The sequence below is a fragment of the Natator depressus genome, chromosome 3, assembly GCF_965152275.1.
Source record: "Natator depressus isolate rNatDep1 chromosome 3, rNatDep2.hap1, whole genome shotgun sequence".
In the NCBI taxonomy this organism is placed as follows: Eukaryota; Metazoa; Chordata; order Testudines; family Cheloniidae; genus Natator; species Natator depressus.
Genome location: NC_134236.1, coordinates 23,932,468 through 23,954,984, shown reverse-complemented (window position 1 = coordinate 23,954,984; position 22,517 = coordinate 23,932,468). Strand labels below are relative to the sequence as shown.

Here is a 22,517-nt window from a genome sequence, read left to right as displayed (position 1 = left end):
ATTCCCCTTTAATTTGTGGCAAGTATGCATTAACATCATTTTACAAAGGAAGGAGTTCTACAGTTCAGTTATCAAAGCTGTTATAATTAGTATTTTTATCAGCAACTATATAGCTTTTAAAAAAGGCCGTGGTTTGGTAGGTATGAACTATACTTGGCACAAGGGCACCTGAATATATTAGGTAGCAACTCATCCTAAGGGTTCCACTACACTTCTCAAAATACAAAGCACAGACTGCTTCTTTCCTCATGAAGGGCTCACCTGTCAGTAAAGTCAGCTGGAGTAATGATTGAGAGATTTCAGCATCTTGGGGCTGCGGCCGAGGTACCCACTGCTATACGACAGAGGGCTCAATCTGTTGACTTTCAAACATGCTAGAAGGGTAATTTTTGCCTCAGTGGTGGGCCGATATGTGGTTGACATTTATTTAAGTTGTGGGGTTGTCTTTTTGATGCTGCTGCTCAACAAATTGTGCATTTAAAAATATTCTACATGTTTAGAGATTTCCTACAGGGTTTATATCTTGTACATTAAAAATATATATATACACATACGATTCACTTCATCAGCCAATAAAGTGCAACCAAATCTGGAGCAGAACAGGGCTGTTTAACAGTACACAGAAAGATTACGGAGTGGTTCAGCAGAGAAATCTACATTTAAAAGTTTAAAAATGGGAATGCACAATTACTTTGTAAATAAGGCCCATCTGTATCAACACTGCTTGAGATCATTTGAGAACACAACTGAATACCCTTCTAGTTTTTTGGGTTTTTTTGTTTTTAAAGAAAGGGGTCATATTTGGGTGCTCTTAATTCACCCAAAATTGGCATAATTAAAGGCCAGATTGTAAACTTTGATTCTGGATTTCCTGGCTTTAGTAGTTTTATCACAATGAATGTTATTCATATTCTTTAGTGGAAAACAATGTTGAGACAACCTGTATATATGCCATACTTAAAAGAATACTGTTGAAGTGTGTAAGCTCAAAATTTATTCATCTGAGAAGTGCATGCAATTGTTAGAGTGTTCTACTGATGTTACTAAAATAAACTTAGTAAGCAACCCAGTGCCATAAGTAACTAATGACTAATGGATGTATATAGCTGAGGAAGAGATTTTCTACAAAGGAGTTGAGTTTCCAGCTTGTAGAGTTGATGAACAAATGATTTGAACAGGAAAAAGCTACCTTTCCATGTACTCTTATGTGAATAAAAAGAGTGTGTCAAGTTTCTACTACAACTAAAAAAAAAATCAAGAACATTATGGCTATGTGTCATATAGTGTTTTTCAAAATAGACAATTCAATTTTGGGACATCTACGATAATAATTAAGGCCACAGTCCTGTCAAGAATTACAGGCATGCTTAACTATACTTATCAGAGCAATCCAAATGAAGACTATGAGACTACTAATTGGAGTAACTCTTTGCAGAATCACAGCCTAAGGCCCTTTAAAATATCATGTAAGGATGAGCACAACATTTGGTCATATCTGGTGTGTGTGTGTGTGAAATACTATTTCAATCAATACTTCTAAAATAATTTTAAAAAATTTCAAGACATAAAAAGCGAGTTACACCTCAAAAGCGATGGGCTAATCAATGGTTTTATAATATTTTTAAAAACACAAAATGCAGTATCGCCTGAGCAGCTTTCTAAAAATAAACATACACAAGAACATTCTAGACTAGTATACAGTGCTTATTAAAGTAATTTTTTGAGAGGTTTCTGACTGAGGTGTATTTTTTTATATTACTAATTTATTAAGAGAACAAGTTGCTTCTTATACAGAAGGCCTAGTGGATTAAACAGACTCTTGCTCTTCTCTCTAGATTATGTGGCTATTTTTGTTTTAAACCTAAATAACCTATTTTTCAAGTTCTATCTGGAAATATGTGTGGAAGCAAGAGTCATGTATTTTTTCCTTAAAGCACAAATCTCATAAAATCTCCTCACTATATTAAAGAACCTACCTGATGAGCCAAATCCGCCAAGTGCAGAGCCGATAGCTGCTCCTAAGGAGCTGCTACTTCCAAAGCCAAGAGATGTACTTCCTGGTTGGCCAGGACCATGTGAAAAAAGGGAACTGCTCTGGGAGTTATTGGTCAAAGAGTTACTGCCATAAAATGAATTAGATTGTAGACTACTATTTGTTTGCTGCTGCGGCTGTTGTGGTTGGGCACCAAGTGGCCGAAATAGACCGTTCGTGGCTCCCGCGAGATTGTTTGCTGTTCCTCCAGCTGAAGCTGCTGCAGCTGTAAGACACATGTTTTCAATCATCATAACGGCTCTCTAAAACATTTTGACCTTGCAAATGGACTATTCAGATCTAATCTTATGTTCATGGATCCCTCCCAAAGAAGTAGATATGTACACCTTAAATCAAGGACTAAAATATACTTTGCAATACTATACAATCTTGATTATCCAAGGGAAAAAAATTATTATTTTTGGATAATTGAGGCTGTGGGAAATTGTCAATGCAATTCAGAAAATTTTCAGTGCAGACATGACTGTGTGCAGAACGGGATTTTGGTAATCAAGGTTAGGATAGCAGTGTTGTAACTAACATTAATTGAAAGATGCCTTCATCTGCAACTGTCAAAAATGAGCTCTGGATAAAAATAAGCAGCTGGAGAGGGTCAACAAAGTCTTATTTTCTGAGATTTTCTACAGGTTCATTTTGTCCATCTGGTGCCAGGAGTTACGATTTGAATTTTATGGGAGCCACAAGCTAATGCAAAATGTACAATGTACTAAACAAACAAGAGCACCAGACCCTACAACTATTGAAGGGTAGAAAATAGAACTAGAACCTTTTGATGTCATATTAAGTTCTCCCTTTCTTCCTATTATCCACTGTACATTTTAATCCTTGCTGCTTTCTCCATGAGGCCCCAGGGCAATCCATAACCTTCTGCCAGGCCGAAGCAATGAAATGGTGCTTCCTTAGGGAAAGCATCCTTTTAGAGACTGATGGGAAGTGCATGTATATGCATGGGGAGAGGGGAAGGAGAGAATGCACTCTTTTAGAAGCAGTAATATTTGCAGGGACGTCCCTGTATGTGTATGGGGAGAGAGGTGAGGAAAAAAGGGAGGGAAGCTATACCTTTGAGAAGCAGCAGCATTTGCAGGGGTGTGCCTGTATGGGGAAAGGCATGAGAGAAAAAGGAAGGAGAGCATGTATGATATATCTTTCAGAACCAGTAATCTTTGCAGGGTTTACATAGAGTAAGTACCGTAATTAATACTGGATATTCCTCAACAAAGATTAGAGTGAGAAGTTGCAATATAAAACTTGAAAAAAAATGTATGGCAGGTCTAATACTTACCTGCTTGTGCTGCTGCAGAACTAATTATAACAGGAGTTGAGGCCACCAATCTGACTGGTGCTCCAAGGCCAGTTCTTGCTCCAGGGCCTACTACTAAGGCACCAGTCTGATCATAATAGGCAGTAGGGGCTAGTACTTGATAGCCTAGACAATACAAAATAAAATGTTTACTAGTAAAAACGTGTTTTGGGGGAAAAAAGCACAGGTCAGCATCTCTCCTCTCCTTGAAGAATTTTATGCCAATGAACAAACCCAGAAGGCAGTATTTTTGCAATATTCCCTAAATGTCAACTAGATCTCAGGTTGAGCTAAACATCCAGAAAACAAATTTTGAAAATAATTTTCATGTATATGTACATTGACACTGGAAAAATGTCAATGAAACTGGGAAGCTCTAATATTGTACATCCCAAAGAAGTTCAAGAGCTTGAGCTTCCCTAAATTGAATTGGATTTTTATTTTGAAATATCGATTCTCTTTAAAAATAATTTTTTCCTATGTGGCATTGAAGTTTAGAAGCACTATTTTTTACTTTCAATGTTAATAAGCAGGTTTCTGATTCCAGGGTTTAAAGAGCAACATCATTTGCCATAGTTGAGTGGAATCTTCTAATCTATTTCTTCTTATACTTTTAAATATATTTTCTATTTCTTCCATTCTACCATTATTTGCGTGTAAGTAAATATATAGAGAGAGAGCTAAAAAACCCTCACCCCCATCACCGCACACATACCTACCTCTTAAGTTAAATTAGGCGTGGGATCGAGAGTTTCTTGCATTTCCAGGCAAAACCACATTTAAAATCCACCCACAAAAATATTTTGGGGGAGGACTGTTCCTGCAGCAGTACAGGTGGGAATATTAAAATTAAGTGCTGGAATTAAAATGACTCTGTCCTAGTCAGTTTCACTTTGAAACTCTCAGAAAATATTTTGTCCTACAAATGAAACTGATTAAGTTTATGTCAGTTTCATTCTGCAATTCTGAGGTTTGGGTGGGGAAGCGGAGGGAGGGAGAGAGAAAGAAAACAAAAAACGCTTAAAATGAATGCAGAACAGGGAAAGAAGGGACACAAAAAAGGAGACTAAGCAAGAATAAAAGGAGGCATGAAAAGGAGAGTATGGCTAGGAAAACACATCTCTCCCTTTCTCTCTCCAAACCAAAATGCAGGGACAGGAACATACAGATATAGAGTAACTTGTGTCCACTATAAAGTACCTAATATCTAAGAGTCAAAATAAGGGCCTCAGAAATGGAAAAGGAGGAACAATATATAATTCCAGAAAGGGAGAGGGTAAGACAGAAAAAATAAAAGCAATTGCTTAAATTTATCTAGGTATGTATTTAAACAAAATAAAATCACTATGATCATTCCATATGCTCCCCCCACATGCAAACAAGCTGGTTCAAATATATATAACTGGGATGGCCAAACTATGGCTCTTGTACAGTTAAAGTGTGGCTTGCGGAGCCTCTCCCCACCCCTCCTCCCCCATTCTCCACCTACCAGACTCAGAGGAGAGTTCAGGGCTTCTGCCCTGCAGGAAGAGGGGGGTGGGTGGTGCTAGGGGCTTCTGCAAAAGATGACTGATGCTTGGGGGGCGGGGAGCCCACAATTTAAAGGCCCCCCCCAACAGTTTGAGTCACAACCCCCAGCATGCCCCCCCCACCCTTAACAGCCCCTCCCTGCAGCTCCCAAGTGTTAGCTTTGCCTGGAGAGGCAGTAGCAAAACAGCTGTAAGCTGCAGAGAGGGGCCTCTGCTTTAGCTCTGCAAGGAGAGGCAGTAGCAAAAGCAGCATCTCTTCGGCAGCTCACAGCTTGCCGGCTGCCACGCAGGGAGGGGGCCCAGCGGAACCATGTGACCAAGCAGGGCCAGCAAACACTGGCAAGAATCAGGAGAGGGTGACGTGATGCCTCCGGCTTTTGCCCAGTGGGGAGGGGGAGTTCGGGACTTCAGCCTCAAGCCCTGGCAGTCACCTCCCATGGAGCTGTAGCCCCGAGACCCCCCATTTCCACAAGTCTGAAGCCCTAAGACCTAACAGTCACACCCCGTCTCTCGAACATCGGAAGACTGTCGTATGTGGTGAAGAGGGTCAGTAAGTTTGGCCATCCCTGATATATACTATCCCTAATATATTGCAAAGGTTCCAAAAAAAAAAAAAAAAAAAAAAAAAAAAAAAAAAATCAAGCACTTGAAAGTTAGGAAATGCCAGAATAAAGTTTACCTGTGCAACCTTAATTTACATGATCATATACTATATTTCCACAGGATCCCTGCCTCATTCAGTGCACAGGATAGATGGTGTTCCTCAGAAGCATAACCATTCAGGTTTTTAACTCTTTTCATCAAATGTGTTGTCTCAGGCTTTACTTAACATACCCCCATCCAAACTCTGTATTGAACACATAATCAGTAGTCTCTGTATGGGTATTTCTACAATATTCCTCTCTGTAGTATCTGAGTACTTCACAAACATTGATGAATTTATCTTGACAACGCTCATGGGAAGTGGGTCCCACTGTCATGCGTCCATGAATGTTGGCTACTCAACGCGAGATATCTAAGGTCTGATCTTTTCACAGTACTTCACATTTTTACAACTCTTGATATATTCAAAGCACAGGTCCAACCAACTTCAGCTTTAGTAGTGAGTGCTCAGCACTTCTGCAAATCTGACCTCGGGATCTCAAGTCAGGTACCCAGAAGAGGAGGAACACACAATTAGAGGCCCCCTGTGAAGTTTAGTTTAAGTCACTTTACCAGCACCACGCAGTAACAGGGATAAAATCTAAATGTCCAGCACGGTAGTCAACTGCCTAAATCACAGTATCATCCTCTCTCTTCCTGTAGTCCAGTTTCATTCACTCCACACCTTTCAACTTCTGTAACAAATAATACAAGGATCCTATAGACTACAGCAACATTCACCCTCACCTCAATTCATCCACAGGTCCATCCTGTGCACTGATTAACACAGAAATCCTGTGGGGGGAAAAAACTGGGAGCATGTAAATAAAGACTGTAAATTGAAGATGGCACAAAGAAGCTGAATAGAGTTGCACAGGCAATCTTAATTCTTGGATTTCTGAATTCGAGTGCTTGACTTTTCAATCTTGATACCCTTTTGAGATAGTTTTCTTAAAACGTCATTTCTTAAGCATTTAAAAAGCAAACTGAAAAACAAATTCTACCATGCGGAACCCCGTCAACCCCCATGAGGATCATCAGATTTCAGCACACACCTCCTCCACTGGAGCTATACGAGCAACCCTGAGTAAGTCTATCAGCAGACTTCTTATAAGAGAGACACTTAGCAAGTGGATTCCCACAGGGAAAGGCTAGACAGCAGAAAAATGATGAAACTCTAGAACGCTAGGTTCAAGGCTATGGAGGCCAATGTGCTATAGAGGTTATAAACCCTTCTGCTGTGTCCCTCTCTGCTCCTATTTCCTGCAGCATGTCACTATCCCTACCCCTTATGCACTCCAGTCAGGCTGCTTCCTCCGCCTCTTCCAAAATGACAGCAGAGGAAGCATTGAGAGCATAGGAAAGAATCTCCCTGCTCTCAGTTCCAGTGCCTGGTGCCACTACAGTCCCGAAGACCAATTTAAGGGAAGTCCTGTTCAGCTGCTGAAGCTGTGGACTAGTGCATGCTCAGTGCTCTTGGTATCTTTGGAGAATATTGATACCAACTCTTACAAGCCTGCATTTAGCATGTGCAAACAACAGTTTTCAGAGGCCTAAAATTCAACTAAGTTTGGTCAGATTTTCACGGGGGCAGCAGAATGTACCTCCTGCCAAATTTTGAGTCCCTGCCCCAAGCCAAGGAAGCACCTACAGTATTTCAACTGAACAGGAGTAAATGCTTTTTTTCCAAAAACATTGGCGAAGCAATGCATTTCCCCCAGCCTTATTCTCAGAACTGGTGGAACTGTTTTTGCTGAAAATTTTTAAAAAAATTCAACTTGAGGCAAACACCCAGCATGGGAAATTTCCAGCCTGAACAGTTACAGTTTGGCAAAAGTTATATAAGCAACTGAAGACAGGGTTGTATAATGTAAAGTGTTGGACAACCTTAACTATAGCCTGTGCTGCCAGCTCCACCTATAGAACTGCTGTGCTGCCACAGGCTTCACCACTACGACCGCAGCTTTCCTACGCTAGAAAAGGGTGAGGCTTTCTGACTGCACTCAGCTTTAGTGAAGTTCTGTAAAGAATGCAGAACAGAATATTAGAAGGTAAGTGATATAAAATGCACAGCAGAAAAACACTCCTTACAATGTTACTATACACATTTACTACGAACATTAGTCATAATGATCCAACTACCAGTATTTTCACCTCCCTTTTATTTACATGTCTTCCAATGTATTCAAGCATGGTGGACTTTTAACTGATTACTGGTATGCCACAATAAATCTACTTTTTCAGAACTAGAAAGGGAAAAGGTTACTTACCAGTATGTTTGTTTATTTGAGTCTATTGTTTTTGCATATCCATACTTCTGAAATGATGCCATAACATCAACATGCACACACCCCACATGAGCATGTAAACAGTCACAGCTCTCCAGATGGTTTCAGGCTTACAACACCTGTATATGTATTTTTCCCAAGCAAGAGTGGGGGGGAGGTGTGCAGGGAAAGGAAGTTCTATGTGTACACAAACTTGGAGTAATACAACGTGTTAACATCAGAGCTCAAAAACTACTTTGTATTTCAGATTCACTAAAATTGTTGACTACCATGATGTGTTATTTCTGCACCATGTCCAGGTATGAAAACAGATTGGAGATGTCTAAGGAACAGGAGGATTCCACATGCTGTTGGTATTTGCTTGTCACTATCTTATCCATGTCCTCTGGCAGTTTGCTAATGAGCGATCATTGGCATGGGCATTAGTGTCAAGAGACTGTTTCCTGAGAAAAGAAAAGGAGTACTTGTGGCACCTTAGAGACCAACAAATTTATTTGAGCATAAGCTTTCGTGAGCTACAGAAAGGCTTGGACTAGGGATATGTTTGAGATCTGCTGGCAGTTAGCACCCCTCCCCCCCACATTTTTGTGATGCATAAATGATCTCCACCAATAAAAGTCCTCAGCATTACCCACTCAATCTCCTCAAACATAAGGAACAGGGCCCCAGTGACTAAATTGCTGAGAAGATCTTGTTACGTACATCTAGAACCTTAGAACGAGACACTATGTAAACTGTATTCCCTCCTGCCTTGACATCAAGACCATCCTCCATCAGATTTGCTGGAGAGAAATTGATAAGATTCAACATGGCCTCCCACCTATCATTTCTCTCCCTCCTCCTGTCACAGATCTGTGGTTCCTTGCCTGCTCTCCTCCTCTAACCTCTCCCCACACCTGTTCCAGTGACCACATGATCTCTCACATCATGATCTTCATTGCGCCTATTCATCTTTCTCCTCAACTAGACCCCTCACTCCCAGCTCACTGCCTTCACAATGCAAGCATCCTGTGGTCTCCTCATCCATAAAATAAAAGCTGCTTCTCTACCACCATCTTTAATCCTCTGAACACAAGAATGCCATCTACTACTGCTGCCTCAAGTTCCTCTGCACCATTTGATTTCCTTGCAGTCTGGCTTACCCACTCTCCACTCCACTGAAACGGCTTTCACAAAGGCCAAAGACTTCTTTTCACCTGAAGCTCATGGCTTCTACTTCATCCTTAGTCTTCATCACTTCCCATTATGATTTTGAAAGCACTGATCATACCCACCCCTTTTTTGAAATCTGATCCCTTGGTTTTTGTAACTCCATCTTCCGTTTATCCTCCTATCTAGCTGCATGGAGTGGAAAATACAGTAGACAGGTATATGTACATAGTACATGAAAAGATGGGAGTTGCCTCACCAAGTGGGGGGGTCAGTGCTAACAAGACAATTCAATTAAAGTGGAGGTGGGCTATTCTCACTTGGTAAGGCAACTCTCATCTTCTCATGTACTGTGTATATATACCTGTCTACTGTATTTTCCAATCCATGCATCTGATGAAGTGGGTTTTAGCCCATGAAAGCTTATGTCCAAATAAATTTGTTAGTCTCTAAGGTGCCACAAGTACTCCTCGTTGTTTTTGCTGATTCAGATTAACATGGCTACTACTCTGAAACCTGTCCTCCTATCTAGTAATTCTGTTAGCATTTTTTAAATGGCGTTACTCATCCTTTCCTCTCCCACTCTAATCAGGGAAGCTACAGTGCTTGCCTAGGCCTACTCCTTCCTCTCTCTACATCATTTCTCTAGTTGATTACACAGCTTCGATTGCAATCTTTACACCTACAACAGGAAAAATCTACTGACCTGTCTCATAGACTCATCGATGTCTCCTTCCATCCAATCCCATATCAGAGCCCATCATCTCTTCCTGGACATCTGACTGTCAATTTAAATTTAACATCACTAAATCGGATCGTCTACCCTCCTAAATCCTTCACCACTGCTTCTTTCTCAATCACTGTTCACACCATCACCCTGCATTCTCTCAATCTGGAGGTCATTTTAGATTCCACGCTCTCGACTTTGATCTACGCATCCAGGCTAGTCTAAATCTTGCTGCTGCTTCCTTCTCAACATGTCCAAGATCCACCCTTTTGTTTCTGCATACTAAGCTAAAATGCTCAACCAGGCCCTCCTCATCTCTGTTCTTGATTACTGCAACCTTCTCTTCTTTTCGCTCCTGTCATAAGAATGCCCATACTGGGTCAGACCAATTCCTCTGACAGACACCTCAGAGGGTCAGAAAAGAACAGAGTAGTTATCAAGTGATCCACCCCATTGTCCAGTCCCAGCTTCTGGCAAACAGAGGCTAAGGGACATCCAGAGCATAGGGTTGTATCCCTGATCATCCTGACCAATAGCCATTGATTCACCTATCCTAACTTCCAACTCATTTGTTGTTCTGACCATGTAATCCAACATCCACTAGCTACTCTTTCCTTACATCAAATTCAACCTTCTTGTCCTTCACTATTTGGTTATTTCCTTGTCATCTACTTGCCTGTCACTTTGCCAGTGCAGCAAACCTCTGTCCACTTCTGCCACAACCATCTTTGTGTTTTCTTCCATGCTGTCTTTTAAGCATGGGCCGCCCATCCCACCACAATGTCCTCCTTCAAATCCCTCAAGACCCATCTCTACCATTATACCTATGGAAACTGTCAATGGAAAAATAGATGGCCATTGGAAGCTGATGATAGCTATTATCTATACCCTATAACTTAGGCAAATGTTTAAAATGACTGAACAAATCAAGTTATGCACATAGGGAGTCGAAGTAATGGCATGTTCTTTTTAGTCTTACTCCTTTAGCTATTCCCTTCAATTGTTTGTTATACCAACTAGTTGAATCTTATCTCAACTGAAATGTTAAGCTCTTCAGAGCAGTGACCCTCATTCTTCTATATGTATATACATCATCTAGCAGAATGGGGTCCTGTCCCCGATTGTGACTTCAGAGCACTACCATAATATAAGCAGTACAATCTCCCTTTGCTGAGGCAGGTTGTAGTGCCACGGGATAGCCTATATGCTTACTAGGATTCACACAAGCACTTTATCCAGGACCTTGTGTACTATTTGAATTTGACTGACGGTCAAAGTCCCTGGGATAGGGTAAAGCATCTAATATTAGATGCAAAAACAGTCTCTCTCCACCCCGGCCATCTCAACACTACCAAGGCTCATGCTGCACCAAGTCACCAGCAGCAGACCTGTACTAAAATAAGGACAAGATGAGTCAACGAGGCAGATCTTGATGATTCAGTCAAGACTGGACACCTCATCCATGATCAGACCATGGGTGATGATAATTTTACGGACAGATGACACTGCATTAATCATGATGTGATGAAGTTGAGACCACTGCCAGACTTTACCCTGTGAACGCACATCTGAGACTCTGCAATTTTTATTTTTTTTAGATTTCCTGATACTGAGTAATATTGTCTACACACTAAAATAAGTAGACTGAGCTAAGGTAATTGTACAGATTGAACCCCAAACTCTCTTGGCTTTGGTGGTTTCGAACAGAACTAATATTTTCACAAGATGTACTTATTTTTTAAAAGTCTAATACAAATAAAAATAGAAAAAAAATTACTGAACTAAAAAGTAACTTGTATTTGAATTGCTTCATTTTGTATTCAGGATAATAGGTTTTATACATTGTGCTTCCATGTTGTGAGATTTAGAAGTCAAAGATAAATCTTTTATAAGTGTTCCGTATGGAAACAGTTGAAACAATAACAGCGCTACTAGAAACCACATGTATTCACACCACACTTCATAATTAAACTAAACAAATGAGTTTAACATGAAAGCTGTTCTGAATATAAAACTGAATAAAACACCTGCCTTAAAAAAAGACTGCATTAAGGTGAAGTTTTTTATGCATGTGCGTGTCCAAATATGGTCTCTGAAACAGAGTTCTGAAAGTTTGGAAACTCAAACAGGAACTAAAAAAACCCTTGTAAAATATCCCTTTCTTTTCTCTCCTTTGAAGATCTATTTTAGCTTGAACTTAGTGCATGTTGCTCAGTAAAGTTAGAACGGATCCAGTTAAAGAGACCAGAATGGAGCTAGCTGCTGCTACATTGTTTTAAGAACTTATAGGGCCAGTTTTCACAAATTAAACACAGGCTAATGTGTGCACCTCATTTATGTGCAAATACCCTGTGTGTGTTAACAAAAATCATGTAACTGGTTTTATATGTGGTCACATAGCTGCAGATTTTGGAGCCTCCATGCACTGAATGTATTCACAGATGGATGTGTGGATGTCATTATGTATGACTAACTTTGCAAACCTGGCCCACGGGGTTTAACATCTCAGGCTAAACTCTATCTGTAGACTGAGAATTTGCTTACCTGATCATTTTCTTTTAGTAGCTTATCTCCTCTTTTATTACTAATGGAGTAATACATTAGTAGAATTTGGAGGCAATCCAGTGTTATTGCTGGAGGCTTCAGGATTAAGCCCCAGCCTTCAGCTCAGGCCACCAGAATTCTTCCAAAGCTGTAGAAACACTCCAGCAACTGATTACCACCATTAAGATGAAGACTTGATATATAATTGCCTTAAGGATAATTAAAATGTTTAAGTCTCCCTTTAGAAAAAAAATTCAATTTGTTACAAATTATATTCCATACATTTATCAGATTACCAAGGTGAGATGAATGAGGAAAGAAGATGCTAACAGAAATAAAATTATCACGTATGAAATTTCTCATTCTGTCACATGACTTCTCTCCTCAATTCATCATTAATGGGAAGTAGTGAGCTGTGAATCACAAAAGCATGTGTGCATGCAACCACATGAGAGAGGTTTTATTATTAAAGTAGAATAGGCTGAAAAGCAAGTTACCCACAAGAGCTTTGTAATTTAAGGAATTATGTGGAAGTGAACCCTGTAGCATTTGTCTACCAAAGAATCCATCTGCAGAGGAATGGAAATTTATTTGGCAAATCTTCCTTGGATGAGGCTCAAATCTTCCCCCAAACACACAGGCACACAGCACCACTAGGAACCTCATAAAAGGAACTTCAATTCTTATTCTACAAATAGTTTCCCAGATGCCTAGCATGCTAAATGGTGCAGTATTTTAACATCTTGCTGGGAAACACCGGAGAGGCTCGAAGGCACTGGCATTTTGGATGGAATGAGATGAACAGGGTACAGTTGGCCAGTGTACTTCTCATGTTTGTGGGAAGGAAGCGTGTGTATGCATAGGGTATTTCCCTAGGCTGTTTACAGGTGAGACATAGCATACTTTCAGGCTGGCCTGGGGACTACCCAATCGAGGACAAATACCTTGCTTGTGGGAGTGGCCTGACAGATGTCACTGGGAGCCTGAAAGGATGCCTGCTTACTCCCCCAGCTGCCTAATACCCATGTTAATATTTTAGTAATTATCTAATACCATTCAGAACTTCATTCAGTAACTCAGCCCTGGTCTACACTAGGAACTGGCATTGGTATAGCTACATCTCTAACCCATGAGAGATGCAGCTATACCGACCCAACCCCTGCTGTAGACAGTGCTAGGTTGAAGAAGAATTCTTCTGGTAACCCAGCTACCGCTTCCCAGTGAGGTGGATTATGCTGATGGGAGAACCACTCCCCTTGGCGGAGGTAGCATCTATAACTAAGCGCTACAGTGTAGACATACTCTCAGAGTTATTTTAAACAAGAGAGGGGATTTCTTTCATAGAATTACAGGAAGTAAGAAAGTAAAAAAGCAAAAGAGGCAGACTGAAAGAATCCCTCCATCCAACGCTATTCAGGGCTTGTCTACACTTAAAATGATGCAGCGGTGCAGCTCCACCCTTGCAGTACTTCAGTGAAGAGCTACCTATGCTGACAGGAAGGTTTCTCCCATTGGCGTAGGTATTCCATCTCCCTCAGAGGTGGTAGTGTGGGAAAATTCTCCTGCAGCCTAGCGCTGTCTACCCTGGGGGTTAGGTTGGGTTAACTGTGTTGCTCAGGGGAGTGGATTTTTCACATCCCTTAGTGATGCAGGTATATAAACCTAACTTCCTGGCTATGTTCCCTCTAATTTTTTCCATCCATGTGTGGAATGAATTTTGATATGTGCACCAATATTGAGGTAATGTGCGGACATGCGCCACCAGTAGAAACAAAAAAAATCTAAATAAAATATATATTTTTAAAAAGTTACCATAGGGATTACTCCAGCCAGGACAGGTTAGGCATTTTAGAACTCACTACTCAAAGAATTAAATTTAAGCATAAGAGAAATAAAATTATGAAATGCATACACCAGTCAAAAACTAAAACAGCAGCACTCTGAAATAATAAAATTACAGAGAACGTGTGTGCACTGCAGAAAGTACCACCACCAGTTTGTGTTGGGAGGTGTGTGTGAGAGTGTGTGTATATATGTGTGCTAGATGATGGGGAAGTGTATGAGAGACTGCACACGCTCTCTTGAAGCAGAGGGGCATTCACCAGAAGGCTCGTTCAGACCGAAGCAGCTGCTAGCAGCTCCGTCCTGCTCCTGAGCCTTGTCCCCCCTCCTGTGGTCTGCAGAAATGGGGTACACGGGTGGTGGGAGACACCCTGACATCAGCACCCCACTTCTCCCTCCACTCTGCACAGCAAGGAGGGCCCTGGGAGCAGCTGGCCAGGGGCTCCAAGGCAGAGGGTAGGAGCAATGCATCTGCAGAGCAGCGTGGGGAGGGGCACCTGAACAAATGTCACCAGGTTTGTGCGGCTCTGCTAATCAAGTGTTCCAAGTGTGCTGCACGTGATTGACTCTTGGGCTGCCGCACAGCTTAGAGGGAACACTGCTTCCCAGTGTAGACCAGGCCTCAGAGAGGGAAACGTATGAGACTTTTCAATGGAGAGGACATCTAGATAGTGGCCCAGCACAGACAGGAATGGTGAAACCTTGTTTGTGCCCTAAGCGAAGTCTGAGAGTGGGGGAAGAATCCAGGTTCATGATGGTGCAGCTCCATGGGGAATGTAACCTTCATGTACCTCTGTTCTGGTCACTGACTGCCTATTGTGCAGCTTATGCTTTAACGTGGAGCCATCCTACAGAGTAGGGAAAGAGAGACCCTTTCCTGCCTGAGCCCCATGCCCTGGCAGAGTGAGGGTCTATTGTCTGAAAACCAGAAAGGTGTAATTCCCATTAAACTGGTGGTTGAGCATTGCTTTACAGGAGTGACGGGCTGCATGCTGCAGCGTGGATGAGGGAGGCGCTGGTTAGCCTGCTCCACAGCACTGTAAATGCAACTCCGTGAGAAGAGCCCCAGCAAAGACTTCCTCAGCATGGAAAGGCAAAGGAGAATGGGTTTAAACCCTGATTTTTATCCCACCTAACAATATGACTTGTTACATTAAGAGTGGGATGATTATTTTGTTTTTTGGAACCCAAAGTCTCTGGAGTTTGCAAGACTCAAAACTAAGCAGGCTGTGAGGAGTTCTCTCTGCGGGAATTCACATGCTCCTGGTTGAACCTCCCACAGTGGAGAAGCAACTTCTGGCAGGGGTCGAGGCCCTACACACCTGTCCCTCTCAACACCCACATCCTGGCAAAGTGCAAAGGGTGGTGGCTTGTTGTAGCTGGGTATAACCTGCACTCTCATGCCCCATCTCCTGGCAGAGCACAAGAGTCAATGGCTTGTGGCAGCAGGGCACAAGCTGCCCTTTGAGGCTCCTGAAAAGCTGCTTATAGCACTTCTAACTTGGCTCAATGCTTGCAGGGCATCATCGTTTGCTGTTGTGAAGGGAAAAAGGAGCCTGATTGAGAGGTGCTCTGTCGGAGAACACAAAAGGTTAGAGACTCACTGCTCCAGTGATTCCTCACCTTAGGCGATGGAGAGAGCAGCTAGAAGCTGAAATGAAATCACCACTACATGAAAACAAATTGAAGTTATGAAACAATCTGGCCAGGAGAAACTGAAAGAACAACCTGTTCAGCTGCTGGAGTTAAATAAATTTGGTGGTCTGAGCTGAAAGGGGGCTTAGTTCTGCAGCCTCCACCAATACTGGACTGCCTCCAAATTCCACAGGTGAGGGGCATCACCCCAATAGTGATAAATGAGAGAAGCCATGCAGTATGCAGCCATGATGCTACTTCCATCAACTGAGGGTAGAGGATAGCACTTTCTAAAATTAAACTAAGAAGAAAAAAAGGAAAAACCTCAAACATGTTTGTACTGACATGAGGGCAAGGAAAATGGTTAAGTTGTTCTGGCTCATGAAGTTGTACCAAAGTTCCGAAACTGTTCAACAGCAATTTTGATCTTTTACTGCAATGCATTGTGCATTTTATCACGTACAAATAATGAGAATGCACTAGGATGAACGTCTTCTCTACATAAAAGCTATGAAGCATACACTATTTCACTGCAGAGAATCTAAAGCTCTGGAGACTGAAAGAAGTTTAAAATGTGCAGCTTTGTTTTAATTCTCTTGCAAGCCTCATAGGTACCAAAAAATGCAGAAGATCTATTTCAAACCCATCATCAGAGGTAATTAAGCAGTTTCCATCACTTTAAATTCTCCGTTTCAGTGTTGTTAAGAGTTATGTGATACAAGTATAAAATTTATTCTACAATTCTTTTCGCATTAGCGGCAGTGACAATTCTGAGTTTTCAAGTGGATAATAACAGAATTCCTTTGGAACTGCATATCTATGGGGCATTATCCATTTATAAGATTTTTTAGATGTACTAAAAACTAAATACATTAACTGTAAAGACAAATATATTTAAAATGATATAACAGCTAAAAACAAGTTGAAAGAAAACCTCTAGTATTTGAAAAACTGTGTCAAGATTTTACCCAAACTAAACAAGCATAAAGTTGTACAGAGATGAACGCCAAATAGCCTTTTACAAATATAACAGGATTTTTATATATAGTTAACTTTATTTCTAATAAAACCAATATTTTAACTCAAACTGATTTTTAATTTCCTTAATCCATCAATTATATACCTGGCATGCCTGTAGCAAGACCCTGACCAAAAGCCAAAGCTGGATTTGCGGCCGCAGCTGCTGCAAGTGACTCTGCCTGTTGCCCTTGCTGACCCTGATTGGGAGTAAGAGGGCGCTGACTTGCTCCAGCACGCAGAACCTACAAAAGACCAATATGATACTATTTTCTTAAAAGCTGAGTACAAAATCAATTATACGCTATAAAAGGTCTAGGACAGCTGGTTTGTGTATTTAATGCTTTTTAGTTCTGAATTTAATATTCTGAATACCCCACCTTAAAGTGCATAAACATGTAAAAGTGTAACAGGTATAGACTACTTTGCTGAAAGTACTGTAGCACAAGAGACCTAGGTTCAAGGATTGCCTTGGGTCTTTTGCTAGCCAGCACAATAGAGATAGAGAATATTTTAGAAATGGCTGTGATTCTAGAAGAAAGTAAAATTGTAAAAAGTCCTCCTAAATCTATAAACACATCTGTGAATCCAGACAATTTATTAACTGAAAACCGATCCTTACCTGACAAGCACATAATATAGTAAAAATAAATAAATAAAATAAAATAAAATAAAATCTTTACCCTCATATTCCACCAGTTTAAAATTTTTATTCCTGGACATTCCATAACTTGAAGGAATTTATCTTATGCTTTGAAAATTTACGAATTGTAGTTTGTAAATACTTACCTAACCTATCCCCCACCACTACTCAAAACACATCCTTTATCAATATCCAATCTTCTGGAGGTTGATAAGTGAACTTGATTTTGTTTCAGGTTTTTAACTCCTCTACCCAATTATGACAAATATGCTTTATATCTTGTCACCTATGTGACAAACAGTCCTTTTTCCACACACAAATTTGGAAAGAAAAATGCAGTTTAGCTAGTCTTACACCTATGCGTTTCTGCACAAATATCTTGCATGCAAATTATTTATAGGAACAACTGATTTTAACCTAAACTTTTTAGTTAGGCAACCCACCAACTGCATTTTGACCTTTTTGGGGACCCACCATTTATGTATATATTTACACACACACACAAAACTACTGCGTGCTAGGAGCTGTCACACAGGGCTGGGGAGCACCATTTGAACTGGGGGGGCCCTCCTACCCTCCCAGCCCTTCAACCTCCTAATCTCCCTCCTCTCCACTCCACTCCCCCACCAGCCCAGTCCCCAAGCTCCCTGCACGACTAACCACCTCCCCACCCCAGCCCCTTTGCTCTAACTCTTGAAGCCTGCCCCCTCCCTGCAGCACCAGCCAGCCCCTCTCCCCAAGGCTGCTGACTGTCCATTTGCTGGCTCTGGCCACTTCCTCCATGCTGCTGCTGCCTGGGACCTGTTCCCTGTGCTGCTGCCCCAGATTAGCAGAAGAGAGAGTGTAGAGATAGAGCACTTATGGCAGACATGCCGTGTGTGTGTGCACGCACGCGCTTAAGGAGTCTGAAAATCACTGGTGACCCACCTAGACCCTTCCTGGGACCCACTATTTGGGAAACAGGGTTAGATATTCATTCAATAGATGAGAAAAAATTCTGCAAGGAAGAGAGGCTGTTCAACTCTCAAGATAGTTCATCAGTAACAAGTAATGACTAGCAACTGCTTTAAATGGGAGGAAAGATCCAGTTATATAGGCTTCTAAGGTGAGGGTGCAATTTTGGAATTCGAGAGAATGGAAATTCAATAAAAGACATTACTAGTAAATTATATATTGGCTAAGGATGACATTGAATGTTTTGTTGTTTTGAGGAAAGGATAATAAAAAGTATCAGATATATATCCTACATAAGATTTATTTTTGTCTTTAGGAAACATTTTTGTAATGGCTTCAAGCATTACATCACAATTGCCCTCACACAATGAATGGGATTTAAAAAAAAAAAAAAATCATAAAAACGAATCTTATAAAAATGAAGCAATCTAGAGTTAAAGATTAATGGAATTAAAGTAGTAAAAATATCATTTCAATAAATAAAATGGTGAGATTATTTCAGTGATATATTTTAGTTACTATAATTTCTTGATTTGTCAAAACAAAAATAACCCATGGCAGGACACAATGTCAAAGCACATTATCTTCCTGTATAGAGCAACACAAATGGAAAAACTACGATTATTTTTTAAAATTAGAGAGAAAAACAAAAACCCCCAACAATATACTATTTTCCAATAGGTGGAAAATTATAGAGCTACTACAGCACAACTGCACCCTGCTGCAGCACTATAAGAAGAACTTCAAGAGGATGTGGCAGTCTTTATCCTGATTTCTTTTCTTGTTGTTGACTGTTAAAATCATTTTAAGCTTTACATGAATGTTTGGGACCATATTCATGCAGCACTAGTTACAAAGGGCTTGTCTACACTTGAAACACTACAGCAACACAGCTGCTATGTCACTGTAGTGCTTCAGCGCAGACACTAGCTATGCGGACAGAAGGGTTTTTCCTGTCAGGGTAGTAATCTACCTCCCTTGCAGGCAATACCTTTGACCTAGCGCTGTCTACACTGGGGTTAGGTTGGCTTAATTACACCACTCAGGGTGTGGATTTTTCACACCCCTTAGACACATAGCTGGGTTGCCCTAACTTTTTAGTGTATATTAGGCCTGAGCATTAAAACCCACCTTCAATTAAGTTATAGCAACCCAGACGAAGGAAGCAATTTTTAATGTATTCTTTTTAATTAGGATTGCAACAGTAGCCAAATAAGGAAAAAAATAAAGATTAATTATGCAGCAGGTGAAACTTAAAAGATGCTGATATAATTGGTAATATGAATGAATTTAAGAAATGAGAACTAGTCAAATACTAACCAAAACTTTTGATATACAAACTGTTGAAAAGCACAAGAGAAAAGTCTGAAGAATGACATGCAATTTTTGTTTACAATTCCAGCTGAGTTTTTTTTTAAACTGGTATTTTGAAGTGGCAAACCTTATACAACTTTTTTTTTTTTTTTTTTAAAATACTGTTCCTCTGCATGAAGATTGTACTCTACCTGTTGCTGTCCTTGTGCTTGTGATGCTGCCTGTTGATTTGCTGTGGTGTTTGCAGCTGTAGCTTGCTGCTGAAATAAATTGGCTGGATATACTCCCCATGGTACTCCATAGTACTGAGGAGGGACCACTGCCGGACCTAACAAAACACATTATTTTCAATTTACTGTTGTTCATCAAAATTATTATTATTCATATTGCAATAGCACCTATAAACTCTGATCGGGATTTTCACTCTACTGTGCTAGCTGCTGAATGAACGTCACACAGAAGACATCATTAATCTACTTTCAATTTTACAAAGAGAATTTGCATTGTAATTGTCAAGAGCTCTTAAATAAATGTTAGCAAAACCAGACTTGTATCTATTTTAAAAGATCCATTTGATTTAACTAATGAGCTTCATTTTAACCCCCCTTTCCTGGTCTGAAACATTAACAGAAGAACACAAGAAAGGCTGATATACTTAGAACAAACAACAACTACCGTGTATATGAAAAATATCAAGTCACTGTTTCTGTTCTTTGAATGCAGCCGTTTGGTTAGACAGTCAACCCTGACTAAGTTTTAAGCACATAACTGATAACTCCCATAACAATTCAAAGTTGTTCAACTGCTGTACCAGATGGTAGCTTACACCCAACTCTCGATGAGGGACAGCAGTAATTACTTTCTGGACACACTTTATATTCAAGTTACTTCTACAAATAGTTTACAAAAGGTTAAGAAATGATGAACAGATATTTTAATAAATAGTTAATCAATTGTTCTAGAATGAACTCTAGAACAGGTGAACTACCATCATGGCCATCTACAGCACCTTCTACTGACTTGCTCTTAATCATCTATAACCCATACGTCCTATGCTCATCTATAACATGCTTTTAACTTCTATTAATTGGTTATAAACCATTTATAATTGAAACCTTACTACAAAGCATAACCCTACTCTGCAGGGATAGGATTGAGAAAAATTACTAGTTTTGAGGTCAAATTTGGTTGTTTCCACTGTAAGGAATTTTTCACAAGCTTTATCAAAGTTGCTGAGGGTTGGACGAATCACTTTGCAAACTGAAGCTACCACCACCAAAAATAAAAAGTGTCCGTGTTCCTGGTCTATTGGCGTTGAACAGATCAAAAGGAAACATTCCAGTTTATGAACTTCAGTCCCCAATTAGTTTATTAAGTAGGAGTTCCGTTGTAAATGTAAATGATCACCCTATAATCCAAATAGATACATGCATGTGGTCAAACAACTTCTGGGAGTGGGACACACAAGAGGGTTCACACTGTAACAATAAACACCCTTCTGGTAGACTCTTGTAAAGATAGAAACACTTACATAACATTCAGTAGTCAAATCTTACATGTAAAAGTATGCTCAAAGTCAGTTTTATCCCACATTAACAAATCACTTCAGATTCCACAGGATAAACCCAGCCTATCCTGCCTAAACCAAAGAGCTTCCCATAGCAACTTTCTTGGCCTTTTTTCTTCAACACTCCTGATTCTTTATCCCTTTTCTCGTTTGCAAATACAACCCTGCGATTTTCCTTTGACACTCACACATGCTAGATCACATCCTTCAAACTGGGCTGAGATACTGTCTTAGTTTTTGAAGCCCAAAATTTCCAGTCTACTTGTGATATAAAAAAACCTAGCAGTGAAAGGCTCTTAACCATCATTTCTAATCACCTTGCTCATCAAATGCCACAGTTCTCATGTATTGTGTGCATATTTTAATATTCCTTTCCACCTCCATTACTGGGAGACAACGAACTTAAAATCTAAATAACTTTCCGAAATGTCAGAAGCAGTTCCAAATACTCCATTTGCCCTGAGTACTCTGCAATATTTGTGGTTTTACATCAGACCTTCCTATTTAAAGGTATTTTTTCCACATTCTGTTGCTGTGTAAAAGACTCATGCAAACAGGGAATACACTGTCTACTGGATAGAGTACTAGACAGAGACTCAAAAGACATGATTTTCTAATCTCAGTTCTATCAATGACCTGTTGAGTCACCTTGGAAATACACTTAACAGCTCTGGGATCTCAGTTTTTCCATTTTTAAAAAAGGAAAAACAATACTTAATCTTTTTCTATAATTTTCAGATACAATATTAATAAAAAATATTCTAGACAGAGCAATCTTTGATATTATTTGCAACAATTAAGAGTACAAAATATTCAGAAAGAAAATGCAGTTTATTAAGTGGATTGTGCCCTCTTAATTATTCATAGAAAAAAATCTTCAAAGCTACAAATATTGATTTATCATTTTCTCAATAAAAAAATTTATTGATGCATTTTACTATTTTCAAATTCTAATCAGTAAGTTATAATAAAGATTGAGAAAAATTGTTGTTACCTGCTAGTGTTGCTGCTGCAGCTAACCCTGCTGCAGTGTACGGGTCAGTACCTGGAGGAGCGGCACTGATAATGTACGGGTTTGGCACAAAAGCAGCTGGAGCCAAGCCTGCTGAGAATACCCCTGCTACAGTAACAAACAAAGATTTAATTTTAGCAAATAGATCCAACAGACATTATTGCACATTTAATCAATGTGATCACAAGTTATACCTGTATTAAAACAAGTACTGCATGTACTCTTCTTGATGTTTTGAAGTGAAGACAAAGTAGCAGAGAAATCATTACTTTCATTTTTTCTAACCACAAAATCTCTGCCC

The 22,517-nt window shown here is 40.1% G+C and overlaps 1 protein-coding gene across 4 annotated transcripts in view; it reads right to left on the bottom strand.

Moving 5' to 3' along the window:
* Window positions 1-22,517, bottom strand: part of PUM2 (pumilio RNA binding family member 2) — a 103,752-nt gene that overhangs the window by 26,788 nt on the left and 54,447 nt on the right. For all 4 annotated transcript variants that reach the window (XM_074947538.1, XM_074947536.1, XM_074947537.1 and 1 more), the window contains 5 exons: window positions 22,199-22,324; window positions 19,829-19,965; window positions 16,833-16,971; window positions 3,336-3,479; window positions 1,977-2,258 (listed from right to left, as the gene is read on the bottom strand). In XM_074947538.1, the coding sequence (XP_074803639.1) occupies window positions 1,977-2,258; window positions 3,336-3,479; window positions 16,833-16,971; window positions 19,829-19,965; window positions 22,199-22,324 (828 nt within the window). The remainder of the gene's footprint in view (window positions 1-1,976; window positions 2,259-3,335; window positions 3,480-16,832; window positions 16,972-19,828; window positions 19,966-22,198; window positions 22,325-22,517) is intronic.